This window comes from Folsomia candida, unplaced genomic scaffold (genome assembly GCF_002217175.1).
Source record: "Folsomia candida strain VU population unplaced genomic scaffold, ASM221717v1 Fcan01_Sc023, whole genome shotgun sequence".
NCBI classification, from domain to species: Eukaryota; Metazoa; Arthropoda; class Collembola; order Entomobryomorpha; family Isotomidae; genus Folsomia; species Folsomia candida.
Genome location: NW_019091215.1, coordinates 737645 through 760992, shown reverse-complemented (window position 1 = coordinate 760992; position 23348 = coordinate 737645). Strand labels below are relative to the sequence as shown.

The 23348-nt window shown below is 34.9% G+C and overlaps 2 protein-coding genes across 3 annotated transcripts; one reads left to right on the top strand and one right to left on the bottom strand.

The window, feature by feature from the left end:
- The first annotated feature begins 1061 nt into the window (after nt 1-1061).
- LOC110858995 lies at nt 1062-18687 on the top strand. 2 transcript variants are annotated; one of them, XM_035859026.1, is made up of 6 exons: nt 1062-1280; nt 1383-1475; nt 1610-1740; nt 1817-1868; nt 17020-17335; nt 17422-18687. In XM_035859026.1, the coding sequence occupies exons 4-6, from the start codon at nt 1817-1819 to the stop codon at nt 17921-17923; spliced, it is 870 nt and encodes a 289-aa protein (XP_035714919.1). In that variant the 5' UTR covers nt 1062-1280; nt 1383-1475; nt 1610-1740; the 3' UTR covers nt 17924-18687. The 2 variants fall into 2 exon arrangements, with proteins under 2 accessions (XP_035714919.1, XP_035714918.1); XM_035859025.1 differs by having other exon boundaries at nt 1610-1675; nt 1784-1868; nt 17422-18685.
- On the bottom strand, nt 18684-22022 carry LOC110858984 (dehydrogenase/reductase SDR family member 7). The gene is made up of 8 exons (XM_022107868.2): nt 21736-22022; nt 21598-21657; nt 21184-21279; nt 20666-20775; nt 19812-20060; nt 19627-19746; nt 18925-19097; nt 18684-18838 (listed from the first exon to the last, which is right to left on the bottom strand). The coding sequence occupies exons 1-8, from the start codon at nt 21851-21853 to the stop codon at nt 18793-18795; spliced, it is 972 nt and encodes a 323-aa protein (XP_021963560.1). The 5' UTR covers nt 21854-22022; the 3' UTR covers nt 18684-18792.
- Between the last annotated feature and the right edge of the window lie 1326 nt (nt 22023-23348).

Genomic DNA, 23348 nt, shown 5'->3' with positions numbered 1-23348 from the left:
GTCAAATTGGTAGTAGTATCAGAGGAATCTGCACTGGAGGTCGCAAATTTTGCTTGTGCAATTAAAATTTGTATGTAAGTATATTATTTAAAAATATGAATTAAATCGAGTAATGCTTTCTAGACAGAAATTAACCTCATAAATGATGTAAGATTTTCAATTAAAGTCGTGACTTAATTGAGTAAAATGATTTTTGTTAAACATTTATTGCATCTTGATGCATTATTCATCGTAAACTATAGTCTTCACACATTTTTTTTCAAAAACTAAAAACTTTAGCAGAATGGTCGAAATTCTAAAAAAGATGTGACGTATAAATATATGCATCTCATTATTCAAATTAGAGTCCTTGGTTCACTCGCAAAGAATATTTAATTCGGGAACAGTATTATGTATTTTGCAAATCCCTTCACGACACAAATATATATTTTGATCTTTGCAAGTTTATTAAAATAGTTGCGACGCATTGACGTGAGTACGCCCAGTGTAAGTACATATGTATGTAAATGCCACGCTACCATAGAAAATGAGACAAATTTGTAAATTTCCATTAGTGACCGAAATTTCGTTGGTGCAATTGAACATTTTCAGAATTTTGTCATCAGTTTTGACAAAATTTAATTAAAATTTCAATCCCAAATCCTTGTAACTCATTTGGATAGATTTGGGTGTTTTTCCCTATGCAAAAGTTCCCATTGTAACGAGTAATTTAAACCACCCTGTATATAACGAATGTCTTATTCCTTACGAGCCGGATATGAAGGATGTGACCGATTTTCAGGTAATTTTTCTATACTGTGACATATCTACTACATGCTTTAATTAACATGGGAAGCCTTGCCCCAACCCTGATCACATCCCTTTTGCACAGTCCCTTCAAACTTGTAGCGAAGAAGTGACTCGGTCACCTTGAAGGCAGAAAAAATGATCCATTCTACACTGCACAGACAGTTTGGGTGGCCGTGCACAAAAAGCAGGTCTACGAGAAATTATGTTAATTACACAATATTCGTTGCAAGTTGTGTATAAATTTATAACATCCTTAATGCACGGTCCTTTAAGATGATCATGTTTATCATGCACCTGACGAAATATCCTTTGACACACTGTACATATCTTGATGGAGGACACATTTCACTCAGCAGGTTATTGTATTGTTTTTTACACTTGCTAAAATGTGAATTAAAAATGTGATTCCGTTATTAATTTTGTTGTGCAAAATTTACCCATTTGCAAATTTACATTGTTTGAATAATGCTTGTTTGAGTGATTTACATTGAGTAAGACTAACATATGAACACAATTTCGATAAGATTTTATACATGTAAAGTGCACCCAGCGTTCTCAATTCTAAACTAATTTTATTTCTTAATTTGTTAAAGCTTTGTATTTGGGTTAATTCGTATCAGTGGAAATCTGCAGCCTTTAAGTTTTCCTTATGAACTTAGGTATGTAGATGTCTGGCATTTAGGCAGGTAAGCAGAATTGTTATTGTACTATGAAAAAAAATAGGTAAACCTATTTATGCTAGAACGTATATGTTTATGTAAATTAGATACTACACACTATTACATAATTTTGAGATTTGAGCTCTGTTATCTATTTCCAGGTCCTCACGGAAATCATCTTACTCCCAACCTGAATTCGGCCTAGCCGTGAAGTCCGTCATATTTTCGTGAGCTATTTGTTTTCATAGATTAGATACTTCACGATTATACAAAATCGGATTTTCCAAATAAGGTAAAAATTGACAAACACTTTGGTTTCTAATTTTTCTTTTTAGATCCCGTTTTTAATATCAGGTTCGTATCAATAGATGCATAATGGATGCTGTCGAATGGAAATCTGTAAAAGATGGATACTACAAAGTGAGATATCTTGTTCCCGTTAATCATCTAGTTAAGCTACCTTCCCTCAATAATTGTTCGTTGTACTGTACATATTTATTTAGATATTTTTTATAAGTAGTTAGCGATACGATAACACTAGCGGTCTTGCTCCGATTTTGATTAAACGGCACTAATTATGTAGCCTATATGCATAATATCATTAATTACATATGAAAACACGTGTTTCAGTATTTTTCGTGATGCTTACTTCCAACGATGTAATATGTTTTATGTATGTCAACGAGATTTTGCAATTTTTCTCACAAAAGAGAAAAATGAAAATTCTATCGTACGGATTCCATCCTAATAATTCCAAACTATTTATAGCTGTCTGAAGAATCCTGAAATATGTTTAGTTTAATTATTTGGTAGCGCTACATAATTATCATGGTTTCGTCAAAATTGGAGTGAGACCACTGGCATTATCACGTTGTGAATATTAGGGATTGTAAATTCTGCAAAAATAATTATGCATGTACTTTCATTTCATACTTTGTGTCACGATGTAATAATTTACATACCTATATATACTTTTAAATTTATCGCAAACTCCAGTAGTTCAAAGGCTGGTATTAGTTTCTTTTTTCCCAACCACATAACCACAGGAAATTGTTCCCTCCCGTTATGCCCTATGCCCGTGTTGCTGATTGTATTAACTATGGGCGTTGTTGGTTATGGCGTTATTATGAAGACCTTGGGTTGCTCTCACGTCATTCCATCACGTTGACTTGATTAACAGATATTTGTTTCAATAAGGTTTCTAGTTCTTGAATTTGCTTGAACTCTTGCATTTTTATACAAGATTATGGTGCTGCAATTGTACAGGTGTCTAGTTTTTGTACAATATTTGCGAAGCTTTTCGGTCATTGTAGACTGTTCCTTTGCCGTTACATTATTTTTTTGCGAGGGGCGTGTTTTATTTTCATTTTTATCTCTATTCTGGTCCGACATTGATCCGATTCTCGATTAAAAGAAGCACAAATTGTTCTTCCACCGGTTGTAAAAGTTTTCTGAGAATACGCATTTCGTCGATTTCCTCGAACGATAGTCTCAAAAATCTGGTTGTTGTTCCAAGCAACCGAAATAAATAAACACCAATAACTCATGCACTTTTTAGAGTGATTTTTAGTTGTTTTCAGCGTACTTAGGAGGGGGGAGAGGAGTTAACACTAATACAAGAGTAAAGTTTTAGTGTGGTTTCTACTTGCTATTTATACTATTTTATATTATTACGTGACTAATAAGTAGTATGTATCTCTAGGTAGAACTGGAGCATATTTATAGGCTTACGTTTGGATTTAAAGTATACATAAGTATGTAGGTGGTTTACTGGTTCGATGTCGTAAAAATTAACGAGTTTGAAGTCATTAATTTAACATGTCTCATCACGGTGTTTATCTATCACAAACAACTGGCAACTAATGTTGAGTAGTGACTCATTCACAAAATCGAGAAGTGCGTCATTACGACTGTTTGTCAAATTGCTTCCATATTCTCGTACCCACCTCTTAAATTCCTTTTCCCGTTGTTTTGGGCAATTCAGCCACGACCATGCGTAGCAATTGTAATAATGAGTACTTGGCCCAAGGTCGAATTATTCATGGTTTATGTAGACTTTTGCCGTACTCTGAATTCCGCTCGATTAGCCAGATTATTGTCATAATTAGGTATATGTACCGTCGGTATTGGGTTTTACGATTCTCATATTGGACATGTGTACTCCTCATGTAAGCAGTATTTTAATTAGTGGGTTTTAAATAAATGCAGGTACTCTTTATCTCTTTAAACATATTCCTCTGCAGTAAATTAAACGTGTAACATGTAGTCGCGCATTTTTTAAAAGTTGGCACAAGTTTTTATGCGCTGAACAACTTCCAGTTCCATATTTCACGTCAGGAAAATGAATCCGGGGTAGCGATATGGTAAATGTTGGTGGTGCGAATGACGTGTACGTGTACGTAATAACTGTTGGCACTTTATTCCAGAAAATTCCGTCGAACTAATAACTTTTGGTCTCTCCGAAATCCGAACGCCAATCTGTGCTACGATAGGTGCAATTCTTAAGCGTGCAGAAGAATGTGTTCACATCATAGAAATTTTTATAGCTGGAACGTAAATATCGCCTTTGAGGAACTCATATTCTATGCCTTTATTTTGGTATGCAGAGTTGCACGAAAAACTACCGATACCGATAAAGTGAGCTGAAATTCGGGGACACAAAAGGTGTCAAAATTGGTCTAACAATAAGCAAGAATTAGGACCCTCGTCCTGAGCTGTAATATGCCCATTACCGAGCGGGAATACTGACCACAGCATATTAACATATTCGAGGTTGGTGTTTGCCTGGGAAATGCTATGGTGTCGGAGAAAAGCAGGTCTGCTCCCATTCTCCAATATGATCCAATATATACTTGGCGTTGATGGTAGCCTAGGTAATAGCAAAGGTATTGCCATAATAAATAACTTTTCAAATTTCCTAAAATTCTTCACAATCTTTGAAGTCTTTATAATCTGCAAGAATTCCATCATCATTAGACAATCTTGATGCGCACAATTATTTATAAAACAATGGGATTTTTTAGTGGTTCACTCATTGTATTGCAAGTGGTCATAACCTTATCGATTAAATGCTTCAATTCCTCTAAGAATTAATCCACAAAATATGAGCCACGGTAAGCCGACATAAGGCTATACCCTTATTCGTCTATTACAATATATGAATACCAACGTTTGTACGAAATATGTTTTTTCTGAATTACCGAAACCAACTTTTTACTGTGAATAATATCATATTTGCAATCAGATTACTTTTTGGAACGCTTTCTATACTGAACCTTGTTTACGTTCAAATTAATATTTTAATTTTTGTATTATTAAAATATACAATTATGGTTAGTATGAATAAGAATAGGGGTATTGCAACCTGTCCTATTGAGCCTCGGATTTTTCTGGCGAAGCTCGATGGGCCTGAGAGGAATCCACCGGTAATAATAATAAACAGCAAAAATAATTCCACCGGTAATAATAATAAACAGGTAATAGACAATAACAACATGGAAGAAATAATAGGATTCGAAATGAGACTGTTTATATTTTCCCAAAACCAAATTTTATTAATTCTAAAAAATCATAGATTTGTTGAATATTATCTTGTTTAACAATTACTGAAGTGGACCTTGGATTCGTCGATCAGAGGCAAATTGGGGATTCTTGAAACAAAAAATTGTTAGAATGCATTTCGCAACAATCAACTTTATTTTTGAGAAACTTACATAGAGTGGGTAAACACCTTGTTGTTGAGATCCCTTATATAGGTGAGCAGAATTAAAATCTCTGCGGCAGGATAGCCCATGTTATCTGTGAAGTTCCGTTTATGAGGGTTCACTGCATTGATGGTGGTGATGAGGCAGATGAGACGATCGTCGTCGTTGTTGTGGTGTGTGCGTAATAATTGTGAGGCGAGATGAGACTTGGTTGCACTTTTCTTATAGAGGTTTTATTCATTACTTGTACAACAGGCAGAACTCGGCCTCTCCCAATAATATTGGGAGAGGTAACATGCAGTAGCACCAAAAATACTTCTTCGACCGCTGGCTGCGCTTTCGCTTATATATCCTCGTAATACCTAATCGATACCTATGTGTTGACCGATTATGAACCGGTTGGCCACGCTGAATAGAGATATCTCAGATGAGGTTGTGACGAAGCTGGTTTCCAAAATTGTCTCTGGTTTGTAAGAGATGATGGAGGTGAGCGGCATACTAATTAAGGGGTTTGGCATTAATGAAGTTGACCAAACCTGCTCTTTCACAATATTCACCTTTAGTAAGCGGTGGCCCTACCGCAACAAGCGAAAAAATGCGAGATTTAATTCAGTCAGATTCTATGTACCTACTTGGCGTCAACTTATTCAGAAAAGTCGGGAAAATTCGTCAAAAAATCCAAGTCAGAAAATTTGTTTTTTCAATTAGACATATCCAATACGAAGTTTAAGGTGCTCGCTCTTTAATTTTGTAATACATTTTGGAGACGAGACACGTCCCGGTTGAGTAAATTGATTTGTTCTTGTAGTACAATCCTCTGCTCTTCCTTGCCTATTCTCGTGTTTGTCAATTGCGAGTCAGCGACTCACGAGTCATTTCTAGTTGGGCTTCCAGAAAAAGTGCTGAACTTTCACTCTCTCCCAAATCTCTTTCCGACTTTGCTATGGACTCTTGTTGTTGGTTGGATTTGCTTCGCAGAGAGTTCCCAAAATCTCTGTTTGCCGCAATCATGTCATTCATCATTTTCGATATATGATAACATTTTAACTGATGATAGGCAATAATTTATGAGATATATTTATTTATACCATCATAATATTGATAAATGGATTTTCCAATTCTAATGTTTGTATGAAATTCATATGAACATTTTAATCAGCTTAGGCAATCTTTCAATGCACATAACATCTACAAGAAGTACAAAATTATGACGTACTTGTGATCAAACAGGTGGAACGAATTGAAATTAGTAAAAAAGAATACAACAAATTTGGAATTAAATTGTATCTAAATATGTTACATGTTTAATTCTGCTGTAAAATTCTGCTTATATATGTGTTCACCTAACCCGAGTTACTTTATATGTATGTCTAAGAAATCTACAGAAGCGATAAATTTGACCTTTGACCCAAAGGTAACGGATCATGTCAAAATAGCTGTCAAAATAGAATTCTGGTTATTTCTATTCATTTCGTGGATATTTATTAGAAGTTGGCACAAGTTTGCATCCGCTGAACGACTTCCATTCCCATATTTCACGTCTGACAAATGAGAACGGGGTAGTAGCGAAATGGTAAAAATTAGTGGTGCAAATGAGCTATAAGTTATAATGCTAGGGATTTTGTTCAAAAAAACTCCATCTGTAACATAGCGTACGAAAGGGTCAATTCGTTGGGACTGGTTGGAAGCTACATACATCGTGGCCAAGAATTATCTGACCACCAAAAAAATCTATAAATCGGTCCACAAAATTGGTAGCAACTTTTTTGTTGTCGTGTTCTCGGAACTAATTTTTTCTTACAATGTCAACCAGACTTGTACCTTCATTTGTGGAAAAAATTATAAAAATAACCAAACGTTTGGATGAAGCAGAAGGAATTTCATAAATTGGTCTAAAATGTTGAGTCCTTAGAAATATCGTCACGTTCTGAAGGAACCGGAAGTCAATCAGCCAGGCTAATCATCTCAGACGACACACCACATCCTCGGGCAGACCTGAGAATGCGATTTTTATATTAGTCCAACGAAAATCTGGTAGTTAGACAATAAATTGTGAGCCGGTCCAAAATCTTAAATACCGATTTTGACAATTTTATTAGAAAATTCATCATTCCATTCTCCAGAATCAATTAAAAACCAATGACTGGGGTCACATCTCTTCCAGAACTCCAAAACAAACTCTTTTTCGGTCGACAATATTTAAGGTCGAGTTGATTTTGGCGAGTTTCTAGATAAAAACCGCTATTTTACTGGTGGTATAAAGGGCCCAGGAATTTTGTGTACGCGCATGACCAAAATATATGGTAATCCTGTGGTGAATCCTCATTATATGAGGTAGCGAATTGTTGATAGAAACGGGTTTCCCGAGATGAATATTAGAAAAAAGTGACTACCATTAATGGTTTGTATTTAGCTCTGGTTTCGAGGCATGACGGACCTGGTCGTCACTTTTGGTCGTCAAAATTTAGACGTACGGTTTTACCGTGGTCATATCTTGCCCTTGTACTTCGATACTCTGTAGACTAAGCAAGTTTTTCCAAATTCGAAAGAAATTCCATATTAACTGGATGGAATATTAGCCCACACTTCAAACACTACTATTTGATTTTTCGAGTGTCGGTCGTTTACCATCTTGGCAAAGGGGGTGTGGCTCGGATACACCCGGGACATGACCCCAATTAAAAATTTGTGGCCCTAGCTTAAATTTAAGGTGGTCTACGAAAAAGTTCCACGCCATACTGCTTCCAAGACCTCATGTTTAAAAAACGTTTGCAAAAAAATTCCCAAAAGTGTTTTGGAAAATCTGTCAGAAAATTCGAGGAAAAAATTTCATAACATGCAAAATCGTCTTGAGGACCCACAAGACTATAGTTTAGAACATACTATAAGAGTTTTGGTTAATAAAGTGTTTTTGTTGTGAAATTAACAAATGTTTGATACCATACCTCGCCTGGTCAGATAATTCTTGGCCACGATGTACATACATATAAACAGAAAAGAATAATGTGCAATGTGAAATTCAAAAAGCACAGTTGGAACCTAGTGTCTGCTTGAGAAAAGAAACACAGATGATTACTTAATTACTTCTAACAACGTGGGCATCCCCACGTATACTAACAGATTTGGACCACACTAGCGTCAATCGGTCACAAATATAATTAGTATGAAATTTGTAAATGGCACAATCTGCCAATGGTCAAGTTTGGCGGACATATTTGCATAAAAAGAGGAAAAAATGCACCCCAAAGGCAGGCAGATTTTTAATTTCCCAAATTTGCTGCCTATTTTTTCCGCATTTTATGCAAATATCTCGTAATTTCTGTGAAACATCTTACAATGGAGGTCTCCCAACGAATTCTCACAGATTTGGACCACACTAGCGTCAATCGGTCACAAATTTAATTAATATGAAATTTGTAAATAGAACTTTCTGCCAATGCGCAGGTTAGGCGGATATATTTGCATCTAAAGCGGAAAAAACGCGCAGCAAATTTGGAAATTTGCCAAATTTGCCAGCCTTGATGGTGCGTTTTCGCCGCTTTTTATGCAAATATCTCCGCCAAACCTGTCCATTGGCAGGTAGTTCCATTTGCAAATTACATATTAATTAAATTTGTGATCGATTGACGCTAGTTTGGACCAAATCTGTGAGTATACATGAGGAGAGCCTAGTCCTTCTTTGTAGGCTTCCTGACAATTTGCGAGTTGGAAAACGGACCCGGTGACGGATCCTGATATATTCTGCGTCGATGTTGCCCTGGTTAATGGCAAAGGTACTGCCAGAAACAAATAACTGTTCAAATTTACTAAAACCCCCCAATTCTGGAAGTCTTTATTATCTCCCAAAAGTCCATCAGCATTAGTTAATCTTGATGAAGACAATAATAAAGCTAGAAGATTTTCTAGTGGTTTCATTTCTTCTAAAAATTTATCCACGCAATCAGAGCCTCGGTGAGCCAAAATCTAAATATTTGTTCACCTCACCATATTTATCAATTACTACATATGAATACCAATGCTTTTATCAAATACTCTTAACGTTTTTACTGTTAATGTTGATCTTAATGTTTTTTCCCACATCCATATTTTGGATTTCTAAAAATTAAAAAAAAATATAACTCATTTCAGCTTACTTTATACATGGCTCAACTCAACTTATTGTCTTTGCTAAAGTCTGGTTCACAACAGGAACCTTATTTAACATCAGAATTACTATAAAGTTTACACATATTCATCTCGAACTGCTAGGCTAACCTTGTTTTTATGATCATTTTAAACGCCAATATTCAACAAGATGGAACTTTAATTTGGAATTATTTTGAGGAAAATTCGGAATGCAAATGCTGTTCAATTGCGACAATCAGTTCCAAATGAGATTGCCTATTAGTTCCCCTAGTCTTGCAAACCAATGCATTAGGAAAGGCACTTTTTCGAAACTCGCTAATTTTCAGCTAATTTTCATTTTACTTTTCAAGTTAGCACACATTGTTGCCACAGCAATGACAAAGGTATTGTCAAAAAAATCACACAAAAAAAGTATTGAAAAGTTATCATCATCGTGGCACGAGGAAAAAAATATTTCATGAATGTTGTGGAAGATTGTGGATGATATTGTAAATCAGCTTTATTACAAAATTGATTTGTGAAGTATGAAAATATAACCCGAGAATATGATATTTATAGTTTTTTAAGGCAAATGTGTCTTAAAATAGCCACAAAACAAATTTTCGTTCGTATTTGGACAAATTGAGGTATTTTAGTAGTGAGGTATTGCAATATTTAAACGTAGGATTTTATTCCCTTTCGAGCTCGGTTCTTTTCCAACGCTGTCTTTTTCCTTTTATTTGGAGGAGCATTATGATTGGCAATCTTTTTTTAACGCATCGAAAACAGTAAGAGATAAATTTGACCTCTGACCCAAAGGTAATGGGTCATGTCAAAAGAAATATTTTCGTTTGAAACGAGATCCTAAAAATATACATAACTTAATCCACCTCCGGGTTGTTGTCACTGATAAGTTTACAGTTTAGGGAAATAATATTTATTAAGATAATACGGAAAGAAACTACACGTAGCTATTGTAATAACTAGTAGTTCGCCCAAGGTAGAATTATTCATGGTTTTGTAGAATTTTGCCGCACTATGAATTCTACTCGATTTGCCGGATTAAATATTATCAAAATTAGGCAGACTGTCTGTATTTGATTTTAAGAATTTCATGTTTGACATATGCTTTCCTCCTGTAAGAAATACTTTAATTAGTGGGTTATCAATAAATGCAGGTACTTGTTATCTCTTATATTTATCTGCAGTAAATTTAACGTGGAGCATGTGGTCATGCATTTCGTCTATTTTTAAAGGTTGGCACAAGTTTTCATCTGCGGAACAACTTCCATTTCCATATTTAACGTCTGGTAAATGAATACTGGGTAACGAAATGGTAAATGTTATTGGAACGAAGGACGTGTATGTTATAATAGGCACTTTGCTCTGGAAAATTCCATCAAACTAATTCCTTCTGGGAAGTCTCTCCGAAAGGAAGAAATGAGATAGAGGCAAATCTGTGCTACGATAAGCGCAAATAATTTTTAAGCGTGAAGAAGAATGTGGTCACACCAAGGAAATTTTTAAACGTAAATATCGCTTTTAAGGAACTCAAATTCCGTCCCTTGATTTTGATAGGCAGAGTTTAACGTAAAACTACCGATACCGATAAAGTGAGCTAGATTTATTTGAAATTCAGCGACGCAAAAGGTGTCAAAATTGGTCCAACAATCAGCAAGAATTAGGACCCTCGTTCTGAGCTATAGTTTTCCGTGGTTTGCCAACTATCTAGCTGAACTATGGACCACAGTACATTAACGTAGTCGAGGTTGATCTTTGCCTGGGAAATGCTAAAGGTGTCGGAGAAAACAATCCTAGGTAGCCTTATAATCTGTCAGAAATCAAGAGGGATTAAAGGCAGGAGGCGTAGGTTCCATTGATATCAACGTAAAGGATTTCTGCTCGATTAGCCAAATTATTATCAAAAGTAGACAGACTCTCGGTGTTGTACGATGCACGTATTTAATATGTGTACTCCTGCTATGAGATGTGGTTTAATTAGTGGGTTATAAATACATAAATTCATGTACACTAAAAATAAGGTAGTAATTAGTCATTACCATGCGGAATGACTATGTGTCTCTACCACGTCAGTTACGATTTGTCGTAGAAATGGTAATAATAAGTTCAGGGAATTTCAAATTCATTACCAAATATTAAGGAAGTGAATACCATTATGTATTAAATTTGAATTTCCCTGAACTTATTATTACCATTTCTACGACAAATCGTAACTGACGTGGTAGAGACACATAGTCATTCCGTATGGCAATGATTCATTACTACCTTATTTTGAGTATACTCTACCTTTAATATTCTTCCGTAGTAAGCTTAACGAGAAGTATGCATGTAGTCATGCATTTCTTGGACATTTATTAGAACTTGGCAAAAGATTTCATCCGCTAAACAACTTCACTTTGCAAATTTCACGTCTTGTAAAGGAATACGGGGTAGTAGGGAAATGTTAAAAATCAATGGGGCAAATGAGATATATTATTAAATTCTTATTTTCAGTTCGTTGGAGTCCGCGGAATTAGTGTGTTTTTACGGAAATATCCAATGTTTCTGAAAATGTATAATGGTGCTAGGATTTTAATGTTTCTGGAAACTTTGTGTAATTTGTCACAGACGAACGGTTTTATTTAAGAAGTATTGAATGTTAGAAAGACAACTCTCAACTAACTTGATAAAATTATGTTCGATGAAATGTTGTATATAAAATTAGGCATTGCAACAAAGTAGAGAGGTCAGCGAGTGAGAGAAAGATCAGCAAACAGGGTAATAAATGAAACGACTTTTTCTACAAAGTTGCAGATTCTGCATCATCTTACCCTTTTTGGTGATAAGGATTATTAAATCATGTCACATAAATTTAGCAATATCTAATAACGCTCGGCATCTAGCTCAAGAAAATACAATCGGTAATATATATATTTAGTATGAAACAGTGGATCAATTCGTTGCGACTGGTTGGAAGCTATGTATAAACAGAAAATAATAATGTGTACTGTGAAATTCATAAAGCACAATTGGAACTTATGTACTTAGGGTTAGCTTGAGAAAATGAACGAGGATAAAAATATGAAGTACATAAGTTAAAAAGGAACATCTCTATTTCATTGAGACAAAACTTGAGAAAGTATTAAAGCAAATTTGTACTGTAATAGAAGGACGTAGCTAGAACAACCCGTGCATTGAACAAAAGAATTTATTCTGGCTTGAAAACTTGAAGGTTAACTAGTTCACGTACAAAAATCTGTTAATTGTGTACTCCTAGGAACTCAAACTCTGTGTCTGGGTTTTGTTGTGCAGGGTTGAATTCAAAACTACCAATGGCGATAAAGTGAGCACAAAAATTTGCGAAATTGGTCCGCACCTCGACGAAATTAAAAAGCCTGGTCCGGATATCCAATTTTGCGTATTCCTTCCAATTTTCGAGCTGGAAGACGGATCGAAGTATCCTAATCTAATATACTCAGAGCTGATGGTGGCCTTGGTAATGGCAAAGGTATTGCTATAAAAAAATAACTCGGTTCAAATTTACAAAAATTCAAATTTTGGAAGTCTTTATAATCTGCCAAAAGACTATTACCATTAGATACATAATCTTTATGCACACAATCATAAAGCCAGGGATTTGTTAGTGGCACTCTCATTGTCGTCATGATCTCATCCATTAGTTTTTTCATTGATTCTAAAAATTTATCCACACAATCAGAGCCTCGGTAAGGCTATTCTTTCATCTTACCATATTCGTCAATTACTAAATAAATATGAATATCAATGCTTTTATTAAACCCGTTTTTCTGATTCAACTTTTTAAATAATACCATACCTACATATGTACATCTGATTACGTTTTGAAAAGTTTTCTCTATTACACCTTGATTTTGTAATAGGTATTTATGATGAGCAGAGTTGAGATTGGATTTTGCCCTGTTGACTTTCACCACTAGAAAATATTACATATTAAAAACAAAGTAATAATGACCGACTTCTTGGTTCGGTTAATATGTTCTTAAGACACATTTTCTATTTATTATTATTATTTTTCATGAATTAATTTCAAACATTTTCAAATATGTAAATGTATATTTCTGCAAATTATCGTGTATTGTTGACTGCATGTCTCATTAATTGTAAGAATGGGATTATTTCAGACAGCAGTATTATCTTTCCCTTATTTATTACGCATTGACGTGTCACATAATTTTCTATGAAATATAAACTTGATTCCTTACCTTAATGGTGTTTGTGTTCGTCGTTTTTTTAAGTGATCGGTTCGACTTAATTGTTAATCGGCTAACTTACTTATATTGAGTTTCAATTTTAGATCGCTGCATGTTTATCAAGGCAAAAGCATGGAAGTTGATTAAGATGAAAATATTCCGTATTTTGCATGTATGTATACAAAGATTATATATTGTGTAACACCACGCGAAAAATTTCCCTAAGTATCGTTTGTAATAATGTGTACCTACCTACATAAATAACTTTATCTACCATATACATTCATCAGCATATATGTGTTGATGAAAAATATTTTAGTTATATGTAAATATGTAATTGCAATTTAGGATTATAGTGTATGTACCTTGTACATAATATGTGTACATTCAATCACTCTTAAAAATAATGTCACCTTTTGAAAAGTAACTTCCCTCTGAACTCTAAATTAAGTTAACTATACAGAATTTAGAGCAAACTTTATTCTTTATGAAATTGACGCTGCTCTAGGATTTAGTATATACTAATTGAGTAAACTATATATGTAGTTTACTTAATTTAGAGCTAAGAGAGAATTTACTTAATCAATAAAGAAATGAAGGTTTTAATTGTATTCCAAAAAATGGGGTTTCGTTGTCAATAATTATATTTATGTACATAATTATAATCTTAAATACGTTTTAATTGTGTCAGTAAAAATTTATGAGCAATAATTAAAACATCTGTTAATTAAAATTAACGTCCTGTTTAAGGATGTAGTTTGTATCAAAAAATCATTGGCATTTCTCCAATTTCATAAAAATCATTTACCAGTGCAATACCAGTTCGGAGCATAAATAATATATCTGAGTCGACCACGTTTTTTAGAGTGCATATGCATACCCAAGTAGTTAGCAATATATACTCGTTTGATACGCATTTGCAAAGTATGTGTACTTATTTATTTTGCAATTTTACATCGTAGTTATTGTCGATTTATAAACGACCTCGAAAATTGAGATCGATACATATTGCTTAAGTACATAAGCACTTCGAAAGATGGAAATTAATTAATTAAGTAAAACAATCTTAAAAGAGATAAAGAAACTACCCGTGCCCGTTACGAACAATTTCTCCATAAACGCTGACATATATTAAGGTTCTCGTTGTGAAGTATAGGTATGCCGACGGGACGTATTTTGTACCTGGTATCCTGGCTAGTGAAGCCACTATGACATGGACCATGCCTGACGTAGCGAACAAAATAGATTAACCTTATTATTTCAGATAACAGATTTTGGCAAGGAATGATATATACAATACTAGCCTATAAGCCCGTCTTAAAGACGGGCCACATTTCAAGTTTTACACGAATAATCGAAATTCCTTGGCACCACAAACTAACTTATGTAAACAACGTTGCTAAGGATTATTTTTTTATGTTCCTAAGGAAATTTTTTATCTTACTAGGCAAATTTTTTTATGTTGCTATGGCAATTTTTTATGTCCCTAAGGGAATTTCTTTATGTTGCTAACGAAATTTTTTTATGTTGCTAAGGAAATTTTTTTACGTTGCTAAGGAAATTTTTTTATGTTGCTAAGGAAATTGTTTTACGGTGCCAAGCAAATTTTTTTATGTTGCTAAGGAAATTTTTTTACGTTGCTATGGAAATCTTTTTACGTTGCTAACGAAATTTTTTAATGTTGCCAAGGAATTTTTTTTACGTTGCTTAGGAAATTTTTTTACGTTGCCAAGCAAATTTTTTTATGTTGCTAAGGAAATTTTTTTATGTTGCTAAGGAAATATTTTATGTTGCTAAGGAAATTTTGTTACGTTGCTAAGGAAATTTTTTTATGTTGCTAAGGAAATATTTTATGTTGCTAAGGAATTTTTTTTACGTTGCTAGGAAATTTTTTTATGTTGCTATGGAAATTTTTTTATGTTGCTAAAGAAATTTATTTATGTTGCTAATTAAATTTTTTATCATAATCATAATCATTACGGTAATCATAATTATAATTATAATCATAATTATAATTATAATCATAATCATAATCATAATCATAATTATAATCATAATTATAATCATAACCATAATCATAATCATAATCATAACTATAATCATAATCATAATTCGTATCTGCTCCCTGATTGGAGGAGCAGAAATGTCAACAGCCAATCAGAATGCAGGAATGTCACGGAAAATTTCACGGGATGGACTTTTCGAAATTATAATATAGATTCTCACTTACAATAGACATCTCCGAGTGAATTCTCCCAGGTTTGGACCAAAATAATGTCAATCGGTCAAAAATTTGAGTACACAAATTTTAGGGGTGTCAGGAATCTTTGAATCGGAATAGGAGCACGCGTAATAAATTGGTTAGATTATCCACTTGCCATATGTAGGCATCCCTCAATTTCTCCCTTTGGGATGCAAATACCTATGATAAATTTGGGCGTTTGAGGATTTTCAAATTTCCAAATTTCTTGCAAATTTCATACTTACTAAGTTTGTGATCCATTGTCACCAGCTTGATTAAAAACACGTCAGATATCTAACCAAGTTATTAAATAGAGTATTAGATGTGCTACCTGATAGATACAGGTTACCAGTTTGTAGACTGTCACACTGTTGAAGGTCTCCGAACACATTGCTTTACTCGTGATAATAATTATAAAATACTAAAGCCGTCGATATTTGCTAAATATATAAGTTATGTAGATTAATTATGTAAATATCACCTTGAGTACCAATTCCTAGGAAATTCTGTTATTGCCTTAGTTTCGATCCAACCCACCGATCCCATTTCAGTTCCAGGCTTAACACCTGAGGAAAATGTACACGACGCAATTCTTTCCTCTGCTCCTACGTCATCTCAAAATATGTCGGAAACTTTACTCAACCCCATACGAATTTAACAAAAAGTATGGGAAGCTTGTCATTACCAAGGATCCCAATCGGATCCGCATGTTTCGTCTGCAAATTGTACTCTTGCTGGGTTCCTGCATTGTCATGTTGGCCAATATATGCTTCGGGAGGCTAACAATGGCAAAAAAGTTTCAGGGTTTCCTCTTCTTCTCGATGTACGTCATGCTACTTTCAGGACGGTGGAACTACAAGTTGGACGTAGCAATGGTTCAGACAATCAATTCAGCAATGGAATTTGAGAAGAAGTTGGTCGAAGGTACTTTAAATATTCCCCAAAAATAGAAGATCTGACAAAAAGTAATGTGTTTCCTCACCTATTTTAAATTGTCTTTTTTGATTTATTAAAACCGGTGATATCCCCGCTTAACTGATGTATGTATGTATGCAAATGTAACACGACTGTTGATGCCCTCGTATGACAATGAAAAACAAATAAGTACGTGAAAAAGAAAGTCGTTTTAACATTTACTCCCTTAATTTCTAATTTTATTGTTTATCGATTTATGCACAAGGTTCCCACATACATTTCCTGTACATTGCTATGTATCCATTACTCTTTATTATTAAGTTCTACTGGATAAAAGTAGTTATTTTAAATAACTGTATTTTTTGCTGATCATTTAGGAAAGCCTACTCAGAAAACAAGCATGGAAACGAAACTTATCAAACTGTTCGTTCATATCACCTACTACACCGTGTATATTATGGTGATTGCGATGATTGGACTAATTTTGCTGGACCCTTGCTCCCCTCCATTCCTACTCTCGATGAGGGAGGATTGCGCTTCTATTAAATGGACACGAATTGGCTTCCAGCACTTCATTTTTCTTTTCGAGACCTGGATGAACATACACGTCTATATTGGCGGTACGTTGGAAATTGTTCACGCACTTTTTGTCGGAATTGCTTGTTTGCTGAACTATTTCGAAGTATTGGGACGGTAAGCTCTGGCTATAAAATTTATACTTTAAAGTAAGGATGCATCAATATAGGTGTCGAATTAAAAAAAAATTCCTGTTTTATCAGAGACATTGGACTAGCTGAAGGGGCCACCGATTTGAAAAAATGTACTCAGGTGTACCGAAGTATTCAAATTCTGGAAAAACTGTTCAACGGTTACCTCATGGTTGGTATCGTGCCCACACTGATGCTACTCATGCCTGCGGCACAAGTGCTTACACAGTTCGTGTCCATCATGATGCATGCAGATATCCCGATGCCGTCGTTTCTGATGTTCCCGCTCGTTTGGTTGAACAGTGTGATGACGAACATACTAGTGTTCACGCTAGCCTCCTGGGTGAATAATGTGTCTACTAAGATCTTGAGGAAGCAGGTGGATGCTATTGTACAGCAAGGATATGGCGCGAGGCGATCCGTTCTAATGAAAGAGGTCAAGGCTTGTACCGCCCTCAAGATAAAATTCGGATCAAACTTCATTGATGGCGGGACGCCGTTGGTAATTCAAAATTTCTGCCTAAACCAAACATTATCGCTAATTCTGATCAGTTCTGCAAGGAGAACGGGATAATACACTCTAAATAAATTTGATTAAAATTTACTCAAGGTTGAGTAGAATTTACGATGACACAACTGGTTGAGTAAAATTTACACTACGAAAGTTAGAATTTATCCAACGTTGTGGAATTTTAGCTCAACCTTGAGTAAAATTTACCTTCGTCGGGTAAATTTTGCACAACCCGTTGTGTCATCGCAAATTTTACTAAACTTTATTTGGAGTGTATGAATTGTATTTGTGTACCCTTTTAAAAATTGAAGGAGGCTATGCTTATTATGCAATTTTTAATTGTCACCAAATTGTGCCCTCATACTCTTAAAACTTTCCATCGCTCAAATAAGCCCATCACTGATTTTTTCCAAAATTCTGGAAGTTACATACACACTCAAAACAACACGGTGTCAATATATGACTTAACCGCCTTGGTTACAATTGTGATTCCGAGTAGTAATTAATTTTTTCCGTCCGGTCATAACATTATAACCGGTATCAAAATCATCCAAACTCGGATTCAATATTGTAACCAAGGCGGTTAAGTCACATATTGACACCGGCGGTGTTGACTCGACAAATTTTTATTTTGAGTGCATATTACACATACAAGTTAATAAAAGTAACGTGTTTTTTTGTATGACATGAATACAGAAAACGGTGTATGTTTAGTGTCAGTGGGGTGTGGTTCGACCTCGTCATAATTAACTTTAAGCTTATGTCTCACCATTTTTTAATTCGAATTTACCATCCAAATTTAGTCTTGTCATGGTGAAATAGATTGATTTTATAATTGCGATTTATTGCCTTACATATACACTGTTCGTTGCAATTTGATAAGTGTTATTAGATACATATATACATAATAAAATAATTGGTACAATCTTCCATTATTTTTCTTCAACCACCAAATACTTCATCAGAATTGCGGAGATTCTAAAAAGTCCAAAATTATTAAAATGGTAGAATTTATTCACTTTCACAAAAATACATACGAAGGGAGCACATAATGAAGTACTTACTTTGCAAATAGGAAAGGCTGATACGTGGCCAAATAGAGGAATGGCAAATTTGGAAGTGGTGCCATCCAGGATTCCTCCAATTTATTGGCAATCGCTGCCAGGCAGATTTCTCCACATCGCGCAGCCGTCATAATGTTGGACGGTTTTATGGAAAATTTGCTATTTTTGAATTTCTGCAACCAAAAATTTAATTCAGATTATATAAGAATTTGGTGAAACTTTCTAAACGAGTTTGGACAAACTTCATTATTTGGCCAATAAAATTCCCAAAATTTTATGGCTATTTCTTTGTGTTTACCCAAGGATTAGTCAGAAAAGTTACATTGTCCAGTTAAATTTTTAAATTCGAGTTTGAGTTCTAAATTCATAATTCTTGTTGGATATTTTGATTTTCAAAATTTCAAAACCAAAAATTTGTGAGAAGGAAAAGTCGTCCGGAAAGTTTATAATGCTTCTACAATATTTACTTCATTTTGTGCGATTGTTACATTCTTGCATGCAAAGCAAGCAACACAAGACGAAATAAACTGCAAGAAATAGGCAACGCTTTCATTTTGTTGTCACGATGTGAAAAATTCTCGAAAAATCAAGATTTACGTTGAACAACCATTACGAGCGAGCTGCGTCACATTGTTGGAAGTATAATTTTCAAAAACTTTACACATTTCGAAATGTGAGAATCCTTGTACATAAATATCCTACCTCTCCAGTTCCAGTCATTGCATTATCGCCAATATTCGACACCACCGGCCCCGGGCAGAGCAGGGTGACATGAATCCTCTCCATTTTTCGCAATTCGTTTCTCAAACTCTCAAAATAACCCTGTAAAACAAAAATACAAGTTTGAAATTAATTCCTGCTGAGCTAAATCCTTCCATATTTCTCACATTTAGCGCATATTTCGTCGGCGTGTACGGCGTGAGATAAGGAACTCCAAACTTTCCCGCTAAACTTGAAACCACCGCCAAATGTCCCTGACGTCCCCGCTCATTTTTGAAATAATTGAGCACAATCCGGTTCAAATTAACGAGCGAGAACACATTCAAATCGAACAGAGCCTTATCCGAGGAAATTGGGGCCTCCTCCCAAAACGCGTATTGGCCCATCGCTGCCGCATTGGAAATTAGGACGTTGAGCTGAAAATTTAAAAAAAATGTTGAACATAAAAAGAATTTATTTTTATTGACACTCAAATAATTGCGCTATTAAAAATTGTAACAAGTAAATGCACTCTAAACTCGATATTAAACAAGCCACATTCACATGAAATCCAGTAACCTTTACTTTTTATTTGGGTAAAGTTACCCCAGATTTCGTATCGCTTACTTAATATACTTGTAGAATTCGGACTTCATTTGAATTTCATAATGGCAGCGTTATTAATGGTACGTACTTTAACCAATATTTTTTTCTATGTATGTACAGGGTGGTTTAAATGTCAGGTTACAATGGAAAATTTTTCAATGGGAAAAATTGCCATTAGTATCGGATTTGGGATTGAGATTTTTATTAATTTTTATTAAAACTTGTGGAACACTGGTGACAAAATTTTTAAAATATTGAATTTGAGAGGCAAAATTTCGGTGACTAATGGAGATTTGCGAATTTTTCCCATTGAAAAATTTGCCATTGTAACCTGACATTTAAACCACCCTTATAACCCTTAAATCGAATTTCATTTCTGACCGAATTTATCAAAAAACTTCACGAATAATGTATATACTTAAAACGGACCACCCACCTTGCCAAATGTTTTTATCACTTTTTCTAAGGCTGGCGTGTGGCTGTCATAATCCACCATGTCGAACGGTAAGACGAGAACGGAATCGGGCCTCGCCGATTTATTAATTCCTGTAACACATGAATAACGTGGATAAATCATCCCTATTGTATTTTTGTTCCTTCCAAAGCTTAACCCGACAAACTAAACCTACAATGCGTTTCACGTTACTTGATTTACCCGCCTTGAGAACATTAGCCGAATGAGCCGAATTAATTTACTATTTGACACCAATGATTTTTATTTTGGCGTAAAAATAATACGAAATTGAATAATTTAAACGACAAAATAAAAATAACCGGTGTCAAATAATAAAATAATTCGGCTCGTTCGGCTAATGTTCTCCATGTTATTAACGTAAAAGTAACGTGAAACAGAGTTTAAGCTCAGAGGCTTATCTAAATACATACATAAGTACACACCACATTGTTGCCGCCCTTCCTCTCAATTTTAAATGCATACATACATATGTAACTTACCCAAACACTCTTTCCTCACTCGTTCCAGTTCCTCCTTCCTTCTCGCAGAGAGCACAATTTTTACATTTTTCACTTTCACCAACTCCTTCACCAGTCCTGAATTAAGACAAGATTTGCATTTCAGACAAGCAAATGTGATCGGTTCTGATTAGTCGAGTTTTATCTTTAAGTTGTATTCATGCATAAATACATGTGTACCCTCTTAAACCTCTGGTATTAAATTATTACTGGTCGAAGTATTTATATAAATATATGAGTTTGGTGGAAAGAAACTTATATAGAGGAATTAGCGTTTAGCAATGTTGTGGTAATGAGACATTACCACTCACTCCGAAGTAAGCTTATTACCAACGTGGTAGACAGCTATGACCAGCGCAATACCGGCGTGGATATTTTATGAATTTACATATTTACCTTCCCCGATTCCCGATGAAGCTCCCGTCACCCAGACGACCTTTCCTTCAAAACGACTCGCTGAAATAGTAATAATTACCACAAATTAAAGATCCAAGCATTCATGAAACTAATTACTAGAAGTGTAATTAAACAAACCAATATCGTTCCCAAACTTGAGATGCATAAAGGTCCAAATGTCACAATCCGCCCAGAGCAAGATTCCCAGGCAGATCGTCCAAAAGCCTAATACTAAACCGGCAATTAACTCCAACATTTTCACAAATAAAACAATTAACAGGTGACGACGAGAGACCGATGATCAAAACCAAACTGAAGGCCGTTCCAGTCCAGATTAAGCTAAAACCTTGTACGAGAGGCAGTTCATAACAAATTTAGAATATCTAGTTTCTCTTTAATATCCTCCAACTGTCTCAATTAATGCAATTCATTATAAAAAATGGTAGAATACAGTTCCCCATCCAGCCTGCACGGCCCCCACTTTCAATATTACTGCAAGTCAGTGCAACAACCCAGGACCCGGACAAAAAATTTGTTTGCTTTGCATCTCTAACCCACAAAAATCCTCACGGCCACTCTTTATTATCACCACCAACTAAACAAGTCGCTCTTCATCTGCTTATGCACAAAAAACTCATCTGTACTTTGGACAGGTGCATATGTACATACACACGAACCGTGATTAAGTGACGTTGTGCATCGCTCTGTGATGCCATATGCACAAATCGGTGTAAATAAATATATGCATTTATGTATCTTAGGTTCATTACGCATTTTGTAAATATTCGTAGTTTTAGCACGGAACCTAGTAAACTCCAAATGGACGACAGTGGGAAAAATACATTTTTTCACCACCCAATAAAATATGTGGATCCTTAATGAAGAAAATTAAAGAAATAGAACAAAATTGTGCTTTATCTAGGGTAACTTGATTGTAGCAGTTGTTATTAAAAAAGTGAAATTTCAGCTCGTCCCAAAACCCGCACAAGTCCGCCAAAACCAACAAAACCTTTTCTATATACATCGGAGTTTGATACCTACATGTTTAAAGACTGATAAAAACCTTACAACTCCTAACTTCGAAGTAGCTCTGACTTCATGTGATCATGACGACATACTCATCCCAGAACGTATGTACTTCGTACTAAATTGTATTCCCTTATCAGTACTTATCTTCTGTCATGTTTGCTAAAACATATCATGCTTAAATTTATGTCCTAAATAGATCACGTATGAATGCATGTACAATTAATATTATTCATCACAACAAGGTTACCTTGACAAGAATCATCACACGATCTGACAGGGACATATATGAGCAACCCTGGAAAATCTTACCTACCTACGAACCTGGTTAGTGGTACACCTCGGGCAGGGGTAGTACATTTCGACCGGCCTTCGGCCGGTCGAAATTACCCTCAGACAAAACAAAAGCATCAGAATAAAATACACAGCATCGGTTAGAAGTACATTTTGACTAGTACAAAACTGCTAGAAATTGCATACTAGTCAATAAACATAGTACACTAGTCTGGTGTCATTAGAAAATACCCTTAGTAGCATTTAATTACAAAATGTAGCTTAATAATTGTAGTACACTTCGACTAACACTAAATCTTGACAAAATACACTACTAGATGGAAGTACACTTTGACATGTACAAAATCAGAAGAAAATCTGGTTGGAAGTACACTTTGACAAGTGCAAAATCAGAAGAAAATCTGTTTGGAAGTACACTTTGACAAATACAA